We start from the raw sequence: 15,025 nt of genomic DNA, 5'->3' as shown, positions 1-15,025 counted from the left end.
ACCACTAACTATATGAAAGATGGTTTAGTTAAGGGGCATGCCCAAGTATTTTCGAGTGTATGGAGTCTTTAACTGTCGAGATGTATATTCCAATATTACTTTTGGGATTAGTTTTGTACCATGTTTTGATGAAAAGTATAAATTTATCCATGAATTAATTTATACCTTCTACCAAATAAAATATAAAATGAAGTTTCAAATTTAATTGTGTGTGACGGATATCCCATGTGTGTGTGTGTGTGTGTGTGTGTGTGTGTGTGTCATTAACCTTCGGATTATTTTATCCCGCCTCCCAAATGGAATAAATTAATGCCAAAATTATAATTCCAGAATAATTTAGTCTGGATACCAAACTACCCCTTAAAGCGTTAATGACCTATATAATTATAGGAATACTTTTTTAACAAATAGGGACTACAGTCAGCATGTTGACGAGGAAGCAAAAAAGAGAACACCAATAAGAAGAAACAAACAAAAGCTAATCTGATTAGATATATACTGAGAAAGAAAAGGCTGGCACCTGGCTTTTTATTATTCTTATTCCTTTCTTCAACATAAATTATTATTGTGCAGGATGTACAGATGGATTCAAAACTTTTCAACTTACTAACAATTGCGATTACAAAGAAAGTAAAAAAGATTTAAAAAAAATAGACCTCTTCTTTCCTATTGTTTTTCTTCCACCTTCTATTTTCCGACTCCCTTATCTACAACCCCCCTCCTATAACTTCACATTCCTAACTGTCTTCAATCAAAATGGATCTTCAATGTATTCTTACAAATTTTACAAAAACGTATGGCTTTGCTTTTAAACTTTGAGTCCATCCTCCTGGAATTGACTCATACTTCACCAGAAAATCTGGTTTTAATTGGTTTTAACTTTAAGCCCATACTTTCTGGGGAGAAAAGCTCTGGAGAGATGCTGGTTGGACTTAAGGGGCTTCTTGGGCTGACATTGCACTGAGACGGCCGATAAAACCCAAATCCCATTAGAAAGTATTCCAGTGGGATCAACATTGCATCTGGCTGCTCTTCAGTCACCATTGAACCACATGCTTGAACCTGAATAACAGACCAGATATTAACTTATTACCGAATAACCCTTCACTAAGTAAGGAGTAAGCTAGACAAGAAACCAGTTTGGCATACCTCAACTAGGGCGCTGAACCTTCTATCTAGCTTTGAAGTCATATGGAGAGCCTCAGAGTGGAAAGGAGAGTTTTCTCCAACAAATATTAAAGAACGACATTGTAGTTTCCGCAAGCCTTTTGTTATGTCTGGTCTCCTGTCAGGTATATAGAAGAAGTTTACTCAATCTATGTATCGAACCATGGAACTAAGCAAACGTGGAACTAAGTCTGATATTTAAGTGGGGAAGGGTAGAGGACCGGGCCTATTATCCCCTAGTTTCGAAGGATCTGGTTAGTCCTAAGTGTTGGCTCCAGACAGATTTCTCAGTCATCAACCAAAAAAAGGGTACCAAAAAGAAGGAACTGACCATGGAAGTAGGTCCATGGCATGGAAGGAAATCTTCGGTGAAACTCCAACTCTCTAGACAGAAAGGGAATTTTATTATCTGACATTAGACTAGCATGCTCCAATAGGAAGCTAGACTTGGTAGAATGATTTCTTCGTATTTTCATAGGTTATCCTATACATGGTTGTTCTAAAAATTCTATACAGCCATTATAGTAGCAATCTAATGCAATACTTGAGCTGTGAGCAGGAAAACAGAATATCCAATTAGATTAGCTTTGTGAGGGAGAGGGAGAACCACCCAACTACTTAAGGTGAAAACTACTGCACCCTCAACAAACAAGAAGAAATGAGGAGAAGAAAAGCAGTAAACAGCAGATATCTAAAGGACTTACTCATTCATAGCTTCAAGCAACCGCAATACATTTGGACTCTGTCGCTCACCTAGCAACTGCAACAAAAATCATACATTTTGCAATCAGACAAATGAATAATATCGTCAACAGGGTAATGATGTATCCAAGCTTCTTTATTGCAGAGCATCATACAGGAAATACGGGACTCTAAAAAACTAAACACTAACTCTTCGGCATGCTTGAACTACATCTGATTCTGGAACTTCAACACTGCCGCGGACTTCCTGCCACATCATTAAGCATCTAGTTGAACTCTCCACTAATTATAAGAAAACTATTATAGAAGTGGGGGAAAAGAGCAGAAAAGTACCTTGCTAAAGTACCGCAACAGCAGTAACTCCTTCACCAAACTACACATGCCACAAAAGTAAAGCAGATTTGTCATCACCTGCAATATTGCACCATATTTTCAGATCATTTAGAGGAGCAAGAATCATAATTTATAAATTCATCCTCACATATTTTGAGCTATAGGAGAAAACATTGAAAATGCACCTTATTACACAACCATTCTGTCCAAGAGGGTGCTTTGCACAAGGGGGAAATAAGTATCAAACCCATAACCCTTTGTGTGTATTTTATCTAGAGGCGAAAGAAAAAAAAAAAAAAAAAAATCTCCTCGTCAAATGACTATATCAGGAAAATTTAAATAAATCAGCCAAACAAAGATAATACAAACACTTACAGCAAACAAGGTAAGAATATATGCTCCAGCTGTTACTCCCATACACATTACTTTACCAAGCCTGAAGAGGAAGACAAGAGGAAAAGATCAGTTTAAATTTCTCATTAAGACAAGCAGAACTATCAGGAAGATTCTACAAAACACGCGACATCTCTTGATGTCATATTGAAGTAAAGTGTCATGCTTAATCGTTCTGCCAACCGCTTGATTTTGCAGCACAAGCACAAGATATAGAATTGCCAAACTGATAGTGTTGCAAAATGCTTATGCCGAAGAGACAGTGTATTATAAGGTTATAACAGTGAGCAAATGCCAAAAAGGCAAGCTCATTACAATTACCTGAAGTAATCAAGCACCTCGACAATCTGGTCTGCTAAATCATCGACTGATAAGACTGGATCATCAAGACTCATGACAGCAGCTCCCAACTGCAAAAACTCTTGACGGATATACAGGGTAAGCAACATTGTGAATAGAAGCATTAACCATAGAATCTACGTGCTGCTGTAGCGCAATCAATGTGAGTCCAAAGTTACAAACCTCATGACCAGGAGGACTTATATGGTAAATACAGAAGTTATGGAGCAGCAATGAAAATGCTTCTGGACAAAAGAATAATCCTTGGAAACAGGACATATCTGTTCAATGACATAAATGAAAGACAGAAATAACATTTTGTATTAGATGGTAACTTATTTAAGCTTGCAGAGAGAAAGAAAGCTTGGAAAAGACTTAATAAATTTGATTTCATTTAGCATATAGTTCTTATTGAGAAAGAACGTACATAATCACGACTAATAGATGACAAAATAAATTGGCTTGAGCAATTGAACTGTAATATATGACAAAATAAACTGGCTTTACTTACAATTTAAAGCTAAATCGGGATAGGTTATAAGAGCCGGCTTGTCCTGGTCCCCAAAAACAGTAACAGAGACAGAACCACGGCCAGTTTTTACAATATGCTCCTGAGGGAAAAAAATAGGAAAAGCATGATAACTAAGTTTGACAAGGAAAACCCACGATAAATAATATCACTAGATATCATCAAGTGATGATATAAATTACAAAGCTTCAGAGCTCTAAAAGTAATTTCATTCTTTCCACATTCATTATTTTATATATGTCCAATTTACACTCATCTTTTTCTTGTTTCTTTACATTTCCAACATTTAATTTTTACCTAGTTTATAAAGGTTGTACAATATTTCCACACATTTGGTTGAGACAGTTATGCTTGTCCTAGGCAAAATTCTACCTAGTTTACAAAGGTTGTGCAATTATTTTTATTTTTTTTTGACAAATAGAGATTTTTGTCTTACTTTTTTGAGAGATGCATTTTTGGCAGGAGGTTTTTGCTTTGACACTTTTCTTAATATACACGTAATATTCCAACTTATAGCACATGTAAAATTGAGAGCTTCCAGTAACACCTAAATTTATTAACCAAATATATAGCCTTTTGAGGAGTTCAAGATCCGTTTCATTTATAGATGCATTCTTGCATGCATATTCGAGAATTAAAATAACAAAAAGAAGTATCTTCATAAATATTGAAACAGAGAAAGCTAATTGCTTCCACTAAGTTAAGATGACCTAAAGCTGTGTGCATATTACAGGCAAGGAGTACATTTTGGAGAGACTTGATGGTTTTTCAAACTTTTTCAAAGAAATTTTAAATGATAATATGTTTTGAGCCTTAAAAGAGACTGAAAAAGTCATGTGTAAAAATTAATAACGGTAACCGGAGGTCTCATTTTTGCAACTTTTCTAATTAAAACTGGAGTGCCATATGCACAATTTCGAAAGGGTAGGCAAACAAACACACAAATGTTCTAAACTAGGTACAAAAATGCATACTTAGAAAATAAGACAAAAAAACGCAAGAACCTTAAAAACTAGATACCAAACTGCATATTTCGAGAAAAAAAGATCAGGACAAATAAAGCATGATCAATATAAACTAGCTAATGAGTAATGCAATGATGCATTGTTTTGCAGTATCCCCAATGGCATAAACTTTTAGAAGATGAAAAAAAAGTTAAAAACAGAAAGCACAAAGAAGCGCCAAAGTTTATGGAGGCTTAAAGTGCAACGGCGGAATTAGAGCGTTGTCTTTAACGAAGAAAAGCACTAATGAAGAAAAGTAAATTTAAAAAGTAATGTCCTATTAAAGATATAGCCCGTGGGTGATGAGGCATAAGCCCTAACACCTACAATAAAGGGCTATTTAAGCGAGGTGAAGCAACACAACCTAGATTTAATGAGCAACCTTTTTCACATGATTTTAGGGAAAACGCTTTACTATCACTTTTATTTAATTAATTTTTTTGCTCGGAATAACAAGGTCGATTATGATCAAGAATGATGAAATCCAAAACAAAAGTCTAACTATCAATTCATTTATAGTGGGAACAATAGCTTGAACCATTTGCTAGGATTAACTGTCAATTCATTTGATGATAATCAACCTTGTTTTTCAGCGAAAATTTGCCGAGGGTCGTTCGGAAATAGCCTCTCTGCCCCCACAAAGGTAGGGGTGAGGTTTGCGTCCATCCTATCCTACCCAGACCCCACTTGTGGGATTACACTAGGTATGTTGTTATAGTTATTATTCAGCAAAAATTAAAATTAAAAAATTAAAAAAAAAAAGTGATGGTAAAACATTTTTCCTAAAATTGCTTTAAAACCCTATGACTCAAAACCAAGCCACTAATCAAATTGCTTCCAGAAAAGCAATTTCCTGCAGTTAAAAATAAAAAAAGGAAACTGAAATTCGAAACTGTAACCAACCAGATAAAACAAGACATTTATAGCAACAAAAAATCCTAATTTAAGAAGCATCATACTATAAAAAGCAGTACAACATATCCAGCCATATTAAGGTTAAAAAAAAACCATGTCTTCCAAATTGCAACAAACAAAATTTATTTTTAAAAAGAAAAAGTGAAAAAGCATTTGGTTTATCCACATGCTAAAGAAAAATGAAATAAAAAAATGTTGGTTAATCAACCTCTCTTCACAACTGAAAAGTTAGGTGAAAATTAGTAAGGAAAACAAAAAGGTAACCTGAGAAAAAAAGAATGCTAGAAATGAAGATAATTAGAGAAGAAAAAGAATGAAGAATAGAGGATTTATTAATGAATAAAGAATGATATAAACAAAAATGGGGGGGTGTGGGTGAGGGAATATGTGTTCACCTTTCCGGTGAGGGAGAATGTTGTTTCCATATCCACCGAAACGGAGTCACTTGAGTCCCCCATTGCCCTTACTTTCTCTCTCTAAAACTCTCTCTTCACTTTTGTTGTTGAAGAAGCATTGGATTTAGGATCACTTGCTTATATACCCCACCTCTCCCAAAACATATACTATACCTTTTGTATATATCTATAATAGTAATAACTAATAAACTCCTTTTCCTTTTCTCCAAAATATAATTAATTATTAAAACTCCCTCTGCACCCAATTTACTTGGCACTATTTGACTTGACTCGAAATTTAAAAAGAAAAAACATGAAGATAATTGAAATTTATGATTTAATATAAATTTTAGATATTTGTGTGACTGTGAATTATTTCATTAAGGTACATTAAGAGTAAAAGGAAATTTTTACGGTAGGTTGTTTTTAATTATAGAAATGTGACTTTTTTACGGGACATACTAAAAAGAAAAGAATGTTACATAAGTTGATACTACCTCCCGTCTCAAATTATTTGTTGATGTTACTAAAAATAATTGTCTCAAATTATTTTTCGTTTTAGAAGTTCAATGCATAATTAATTCTTTTTTTGTCATTACTGAAAATGACACACAAAGAGAATAAATATTTAATTGAGGAAGTTATTACTTAGACAGAAATAAGATTAAAATAGTCAAATATTTTTTTTAATACTAATATTTCTTAAGGGTCGCGTAAAATAAAAAACCGAAAAATAATTTTAGATGCCGGAGTGCAGATGGTGTATCAATTACTTGTTAAATGATAGTCTTTTTTTTGTTTTTGAGAGGCGTCATTTTCGGTCAGCGAGTTAACTCAGGAACGTTAACCGGGTCACCGACGGGGATTTAGTTGGCCCTTTTTTATTTTCTGGAACTCACGAGTGCTATTTTGTACCGACGCCTTAACCAGAGTGCATGGTTAAAAATTAACTATGGTTAGAGACCGACAGAATTTCGACTTTAATTGTCCTCGCTGTTTTGCTGTCAATATCATTTGAAATTGAGAGTGGCTGATATTTGATACTAGGCTTTTTATTTTTCCCTTTTTTACATTATTATTGATGATTTGAGGTGGGAAGATGGAAATGGAACTATTTAAGGTGGTATAACGAAAACATCTTATACGCACCCTTAGTAGTTTATATTAAATGAGATTTTTTGATTTAAGACACACCATGTCTTTTACCTATATATATACAAATAACTTTTTTGTCAAAAAGATGGTCATAAGAAACGTGTAAAATATTTTTCATTAACAATGAGTAAGTTATTGCCTATAATTTTACTTTAGCTTGTGATTCTTTGGTCCCTACGATAAGGACTAATAACTTTGAAATAAATTACGAGATTATTTTATTTCACATCTTGTTGAACTTTTGATTTTGAAATTAGCAATGCTTAAATTATTTATGCTATAATTGTGATATTAATTTTGTACCACACTCTATATGGAATAACAATTATATGATTATTAATCGGGATAAAACACCAAAATAACATAAATGTCATTCTCCAATGCTTTTCTCAAAAATCATTTTAAGAAGTCAAGATTAAAATTGAAAAAAAATTATCGTAAATAAACTACTGTAAAAACAAATACATATTTGTATCAAACTCATATATCCCATTTAGTCCAATAAACCAAACTTCTACCAGCAAAAGCCTATCCATTAAAAAAATTTGTTAATATCGAATTGAATCTCATACTGTAATCTAAATATAACATGTTCACTAACCAAATGATTCCTTGAGATTAAAATTAAACTATTAATTTGGTACAAATTTGTTGTATTAAAATAAAGTAAAATTTCACTTAACCCTAACCTTTAATGGTTGAGATACAATACCCCCTTCACCTTTTAAATGGGGCCGATAACCCCCTTAAGCAATATTTTTCAATAAGCTTTAGAATTTATTACAAAAACTTATTCCTGATTTTTTTTTTTTTTGTTGGAGTAAATTCTACGCTCTCGTAGCACCATAGAAGCCTAGCCCAAATCTATATTAACTATAATTGTTGAATGTTGAAGAATATATGTTATTCAGATTCACACGTCTTAGTCTCAATTTTAATACACATTTTATTATTTAATTGTAAATTCAAATTCATATGTATTAATAATAATATAAGTAAACATGGTCTTAGTTAATTTTTGCATATTATGTCACTTCTACCTTATAAGAACTTGTTTTGTACTCCCTCTGTTTCAATTTATATGAGCGTTTGGTGAATGCGACATTTAAGGAAGATGGAAAGACTTTTTTGAAACTTGTGGTTCAAAATAAGCGCGAAAATTTGTGTACGTAAATCGTTAAATAAAGTGAATTGTTTAAATTAGGAAAGAGGTCTATTTTCGTTTTGTATGAGTAAAAGGAAATAGGTTCAAATAAATTAAAACAGAGGAAGTATAATTTTAATGTCAAGATTTGTTGAAAAAGAAATCAATGTTTTTTGTTATTCTAATTCATTTGCAGCTTGTAATGCTTTTAACATTTGGCACAGGGCACATATTCTTTTCAAAACGAATTCGATCAAAACAGATTTTCTGGAGTTTTAACTTATTTTGCTCTAGCTAACGGTGAGTCCAATAAATTGGGTTTTCATTTTAAAACAAAACTTTATTTACGCATATTTATTATGTTTTTTTAACCTTCCATTTAACATAAAAAAATACTCAATAAGACTTCAATTCTTTTTCTAAGATGCTTCTTTTAAATTAAAAAATAGTACTAATTATACAACTGTAATCCTAAAAGTCTTCCCTCCAAACAAGGATAGTTATGACCTTTCGTAATTTCGGCAATAATTTTTTATTTTATTAGTTGACTTTGGATTAAGAGGAGTTCTCTTTCTCATTCAAATCAAAAGGCGACAGGCCCTGTTTCCTCGTCTAAAAGGTTAAGGGGGTGAAATAAATTTTACTCACTAAAATATGAAATGTACTATAGGAAAATATTGCAATTCTGACTCTTCGTAAAAAATTTAGGTGTGTACACTTGTTTTCATTTCTTTTTCTTATAATCGAAAAATTGGCTCACGTTCTTTCAAAAAAAAAAAATTCAAAAGTTTTTTTTCGACTTCGACAGAAATTTACCGGTATAAGTAACATTTATTTTGCTCACTTCTTCTTTTAAAGAAAAAATACGATATAGTTAAGTGAAATTTATACCGGGGAGGAGTCGGCACCCGAGTTACAGATGCGGTAAAATTCAATAATTTTGATTCGAACCTTATATTTATATGTAAAAAGTTCATTTAATATGTGCAAATAATCTATCTAGAATCCTATAAGCAAATAAAATAAAATATATATATGACTCAGAAACCCTAAACGAAAATTTTTGGCTCCTGAATTTGTATGCGAAAATTATGATTCTCACATTTTAAAATTCTTAACATTATGAGTATATATAATTTAAAGTCGTACTCCCTCCATCCCAATTTGTTTGAGTCAAACGAGTTGTTATTTGACTGTAATTTTTTCATATGTCCTTTAAATATTTTAAATTATTAATTATGGTGACTTATAGTACTTTGTACGTAATTTTCAAATATGTAAATTTTATTTCAAAAAATTTAAAGATTTTATGTTCAAACACACGGTCAAAATTAGAAAGATTGACTCTCGAAAAGCGAAAAGTGTCAAATAAATTGGGACAGAGAGAGTACAATTTTCCCTTTAATCAGCCGACATTTAGCTTAACGAAAAGGTGACTTGTTTGATGTTGACTAGGCAAACTTTTAGGGGTCGTTTGGTGCATGATATAAGCTGGGATATCCAACACTAATTTTGGCATTAATTTTGTATACCTTCTACCAAACAGAATATAAAATGAAGCACAATCTTAAGGATGGGATATCCCACCTTATCCTACTAACCTTGGGATTATTTTATCCCATATGCCAGATAGAATAAATTAGTCCCGAAATAATTTAGTTCGCGTACCAAACGACCCTTTAAGCTTTAAACTCTTTGGCTTATTTTATTCTTTAATAAAACTAAACAAAAGAAAACAATTAGCGGGGAGGGACTACTTCTAGTGTTTGTTTTACTACTACTCCTTTCGGGCCAAATTGTGTCTTAATTTGATTAGGCACAGAGTGTAAGATATAAAGAGATTTTTGAATCTTGTGATTATAAACTTGTTAAGCAGGATGTTTGAGTTGTCAATTTATTAAATATAGACAGAAATATTTTTTTGGGATAAATCAAAAAAGAAAGTAAAATATTTAAATTGGGACAGAAAGAATATATGTATTTAGAAATAGTAAACAAATAGAAGAAGGAAAAAGGTAGGTTTTGTGTTATTACTTATTATTATTACTAAGCTAAACAAACGTACAGTCATAGACTTTTGAGTAGGGTCCATCTCCCAGCTTGGATTGTGGGGCCCCAATTATTGATTCCTTCACCAGATTCCCATTCTCCAACGCGTTGTTTACGCTCTCTTTTCCCCTTAATTAGCTCCAAGCCTTTTTTTGAGTAGAGGATCTATTTCCTTTTTCTACTTTTCATTATTATTTTTTTACCTTTCAAAAGATAATATATACTCCCCGTCTCAATTATGTGGTATAATTTAATTAGGCACATAATTTAAAAAAGAAAGGAAATTTTTTAACATTTGTGATCTAAAATAAGTCATAGATATTTGTGTAGTTATAAATCATTTCATTAAGATAAAATGAGAAATTTTAAATTAAATTATTTTTAAATATAAAAATGTATCATTTTTTTTAGACAAATTAGATAAACCAGCAGACAGTCTACTGGATGTTCGGCCCTAGTCATGTGCAGATGTCAAACTTCAATCAACTCATTCGTACTTCAATCCGATCGATTAATAGGCTAATCAGCTTCTTTGTTTGAGCCAGTAACTAAAAGAAAGTCCTCACTTTCTCTCCTCTGTTTGGATGGTTGTTTCCTGTGGTTCATTAATGTACAGTATGGTGTTGTATTGTATTGTATTGTATTGTATTGTATTGTATTAATGAACACAATATTTGGATCAGTATCGTTTGTTGTGGTTTAATAACATTTGTATTGTTTGGTTTATTTGTATGGTACTGTATAATAACTTGTAAGTTTACTAAAATACCATTAAATCTTAATTAGAAATTAGTTTATATATATTAATAAAACTCAGGTAAAAAATAAAATGGGAACTTTAAAAAAATAAGTAGGTAGTGGGTGGTAGGGTCAGGATGCGTGGGTGGTAGGGTGGGGTGGGGTTGGGTGGTGGTGAGGGGTAGTGGGTGGGGGTGGTGGAGGGGTGGGTAGTGTAAGGTGGGTGGTTGTGGGATGAGGGTGGGGGTAGTGGGTGATAGGGTGGGGGTGCGTGGTTGTGGAGTGGGCTTGGGTGGTGGTTAGAGGTAATGAGTGGTGGTTGGGGTGGTGGGGTGGTGGGGAGGAGTGGGGTAGTTGGTGGTGGGGTGGGTGGTAGTGCGGGGGTGAGTGTTGGGGGGTGGGGTGGGTGGTAGTGCGGGGGTGAGTGTTGGGGGTGGGGTGGGTGGTAGTGCGGGGGTGAGTGGCGGGGGTGGGGTGGGTGGGGTGAGTGGTAGGGTGAGCGTGGGGGTGGGGTGGATGGTGGAGGGTGGGGCGGGGGTGGGGTTAGTGGTAGGGTGGGGGTGGGGTGGGGTGGAAGGTGGAGGGTGAGGTATAATGGAGAAATGAAATACGTAACCACGGAAAAATCACCAAATTCGTGGTTACAAAAATTGGGACTTTTCATGGTTATATAACCATGGGACGAACCACGAATTTACAACACCATACCACATAATTTTAAGAACAATGGAAACAAACATGGTTTCATAGAAAACCATACATTAATGAACCATGGGAAACCACCATCCAAACAAGGGGTTAAATCATGGAATGACTGTCTTATTTGAGTTTTCACTAATCGCTACTACTATTATTTTCACACTTGGTAGATTATCTGCTAAGTACTACATTTGCTTTTCTATAAAATAAATATATGTAAAACGATTGTCGATTAGCATGCCGAATGCAGACCATGAGCATCGCACGGGTAGCTCAAACGGAAAATTAGTAAAACTTTTTGTTTACTCCGAAAATAGATAACAATTAAATTTGTATGCGATGCTAAGGATATGCGGTTTGATTTAACACAATATCGGATTATGTGGCAGACAATAAGATGAAGCAAAGATAATAGATCTAACCGTGATGAATACCGATTAACCTCGAATATTTAGGGATCGAGGTCTATGTATGATGGGCCGAGTAACGAATCTTTGAACAATGGTGAAAGACTTAAAAGATGAATGAACACTAATGATTATATTACTTGCTTAATACACGAGTGTGCCCTTTTTTCCAAACTGGCGAAAAATAAATGAGGGCCTCCTCTTTATATAGTAGAGGAGTCCTAATCCTAGTATAACCGTAAATAAGCAACAGAATCTCTCAATATCTATTGGCGAGATCGGTGCCGAAATTTGCGGTACGGTGGCAGATATTTCGGTCTCCTCATTATGGTGATTAACCGCCTCCTCATCTTGTCTCAGTGTCTCGTCCCAATCCGAGCTTGGAACTCGGGATCTGATAAGATCGGTCTGATCCCGACCGAGCATAACTTCCATGTTGGAAAATCGAGGATATCCATGTCCTCGGTTTTACCCGTATACAGATAGTCCCCCCATTTCCCGAGGACAAATATTGACTGCGGGAAATGGATCCAGACAGAGGCGAGTGGGCCATACCAACCTGCCTAGGATAAGACATTCTTGTCAACTCTTCGCACTCTGCCCGATGTCAGCTCATTATTACCTCAGCCGCCAAATCTTTCTTGGAAAATCGCCCCTTGTCAGGGTTCTTGATCCACTACAAAGCCTTTTGTACTCTTCTCAATATAAAGCCTATGTATCTTCCCTTTGCCATGCATCTTTATTCTCTAAACCTAAACCTTATTTTTCCAAAAATCCTACTCTGTGCCCATACCAAGTTTGTACCATTTTCCAAGTTTTGAACCTTCTTCTGCTAGGGCGTGATTTTTCATTGTTTGGCTTTACATGTCAAGCACGGCCATGGCTTCTCTTCCGTTGTTAACCCAAGGTGAAGGCCATTCTACGCCTCTTCCCATTCGCCGCCTTTGTTGCCAACGGGGGCCGCCGGTCCCGGTGAGGAGTTAGAGTTTCTTGCTGCTGATATCCTTCCATCGGGTTTCAAATACATGAATGACTGCAAGATCTCTCATCATCTCAACTCTGTGGAAAGGTTTGAGTCCTGTATTGATGACGTTACCATTCCCGTAGTCAGGGAGGATGGTAACTTTGGTGCGGATGTCGATGTTCGCCCCGTTGAGAATGGGGTGAAGATGAATCACCACGTCGTTGGTTACTCGATGGTCTACACCTATCCCTTTGCCATCGGGTTCTCTCTCCCCATACCTCGAGTGATCGAGGACTTTTGCCATTGGTCTCGAGTGTTATCAAACTTGTATTAAACCACCACTATTATCCTAGGCCCCACGGTGGGCGCCAAACTGTTTACCCCGAAAATGGATAACAATTAAATTTGTATGCGGTGCTAAGGATATGCGGTTTGATTTAACACAATATCGGACTATGTGGCAGACAATAAGATGAAGCAAAGATAACAGATCTAACCGTGATGAATACCGATTAACCTCGAATACCGGGGACCGAGGTCTATGTATGATGGTCGAGTAACGAATGCTGAACAATGGTGAAAGACTTAAAAGATGAATGAACACTAATGATTATATTACTTGCTTAATACACGAGTGTGCCCTTTTTTCCAAACTGGCGAAAAATAAATGAGGGCCTCCTCTTTATATAGTAGAGGAGTCCTAACCTAGTACAACCCTAAATAAGGAACAGAATCCCTCAATATCTGTTGGCGAGATTGGTACCGAAATTTTCGGCTGGTGGCGGATATTTCGGTCTCCTCATTATTGTGATTAACCGCCTCCTCATCTTGTCTCAGTGTCTCGTCCCAATCCGAGCTTGGAACCCGGGATCTGATAAGATCGGTCTGATCCCGACTGAGCATAACTTCCATGTCGGAAAACCGAGGATATCCATGTCCTTGGTTTTACCCGTATACACTTTTGGTTTAGACTCTAAAATTCTGAGACCTCAAAATAGTAAATTTTATAGTTTAATTTTCACTTGGAAAATGTTTAATTAGTAGAAAAAATAATAAAAACTCTCACCAGAAATGGTGAGAAGATTTCCTCCTTTGCAATTGATCGTGACTAAAAATTATTCCTAAGAAAGCAGAGTAAATTTAATGACCTAATTTTTACACGATCACTCTGATGTTTATAGTTTGACTTATCTTCGGGATTAAAAGTTCGAATGAAATTGCATAATCAGACAATAATATCTTAATTAAAATACTATTCAATTACATTAAAAAAAATTATTATGTAAAAAAGAAAACAACCTTTTATAGAGGTTGCATTATATTGATATCGTAAAGATTCATTCTTACTTTACGTGAAAGTATAATAAATTATAGTAATTTTTTTTCAACTTAACAAGGTAATTTAATAAATTCATATGTTGGATTGTTTATATACTTTCCGTATACTTGGCAATCAGTTGTTGACTCCTGCTGTTGAGAAAAAAGTTACTGCTACTTAACCAAAAATGACATGTGACCAAAATTCCAACAAATGTATTTGATTTTATGGTTTACAGAATTATATTATATTAAATTATTTTAATTACATAAGTCTCTGACCATCTCTTGGTCGACCAAATCTATGGCCATTCATCCCACGGAGATAGCTTATTGGCTAGGGTTACGAATTCAAAGTTACTGTTACATTTTTTTTTTTTTGTTATTATTTTGTTAAAAAGAAATAAAGAAGAAGAAATAGAAGAGATATTATCACTATTTAGTTTAGAAAAGTTGTTCCACAAATAAAGTTCAGAAATCAGATGAAAATACTTTTGAGAACGGAAAAAAAAAAATGCTTTCCAAAAACTAGCCTGAATAACCTCCAAAAAGATTTTCTCAAAAATTAATCAAAACACAGAGTTTTCAAACTAATTTTCTGAGAACTTATTAACCGTATAAAAACCAAATCTTGATGTTAGGCTAGCTCGTCCGAGTTAGACAACACCTCAAGATTTGATGAGTACTCTTCTCGTTTCAATTTATATGATGTAGTTTAATTCGATAGAATTTAAAAAAAAAAAAAAGGTAGTAAGACTTTTAAAACTTGTGATTT

The 15,025-nt window shown here is 34.4% G+C and overlaps 1 protein-coding gene across 1 annotated transcript; it reads right to left on the bottom strand.

The window, feature by feature from the left end:
- Positions 1-499: 499 nt before the first annotated feature.
- LOC132029648 (protein NDL2-like) lies at positions 500-5,909 on the bottom strand. Its single transcript, XM_059418950.1, has 11 exons — positions 5,778-5,909; positions 3,446-3,545; positions 3,118-3,215; positions 2,917-3,005; positions 2,578-2,638; positions 2,388-2,474; positions 2,203-2,280; positions 2,060-2,116; positions 1,872-1,927; positions 1,150-1,285; positions 500-1,062 (listed from the first exon to the last, which is right to left on the bottom strand). Exons 1-11 carry the CDS (start codon positions 5,838-5,840, stop codon positions 841-843), a joined length of 1,047 nt encoding a protein of 348 aa, XP_059274933.1. The 5' UTR covers positions 5,841-5,909; the 3' UTR covers positions 500-840.
- Between the last annotated feature and the right edge of the window lie 9,116 nt (positions 5,910-15,025).

This window comes from Lycium ferocissimum, chromosome 9 (assembly GCF_029784015.1).
Source record: "Lycium ferocissimum isolate CSIRO_LF1 chromosome 9, AGI_CSIRO_Lferr_CH_V1, whole genome shotgun sequence".
NCBI classification, from domain to species: Eukaryota; Viridiplantae; Streptophyta; class Magnoliopsida; order Solanales; family Solanaceae; genus Lycium; species Lycium ferocissimum.
The sequence above is the reverse complement of the archived record's forward strand: the minus strand, read 5'-3'. Positions and strand labels throughout refer to the sequence as shown.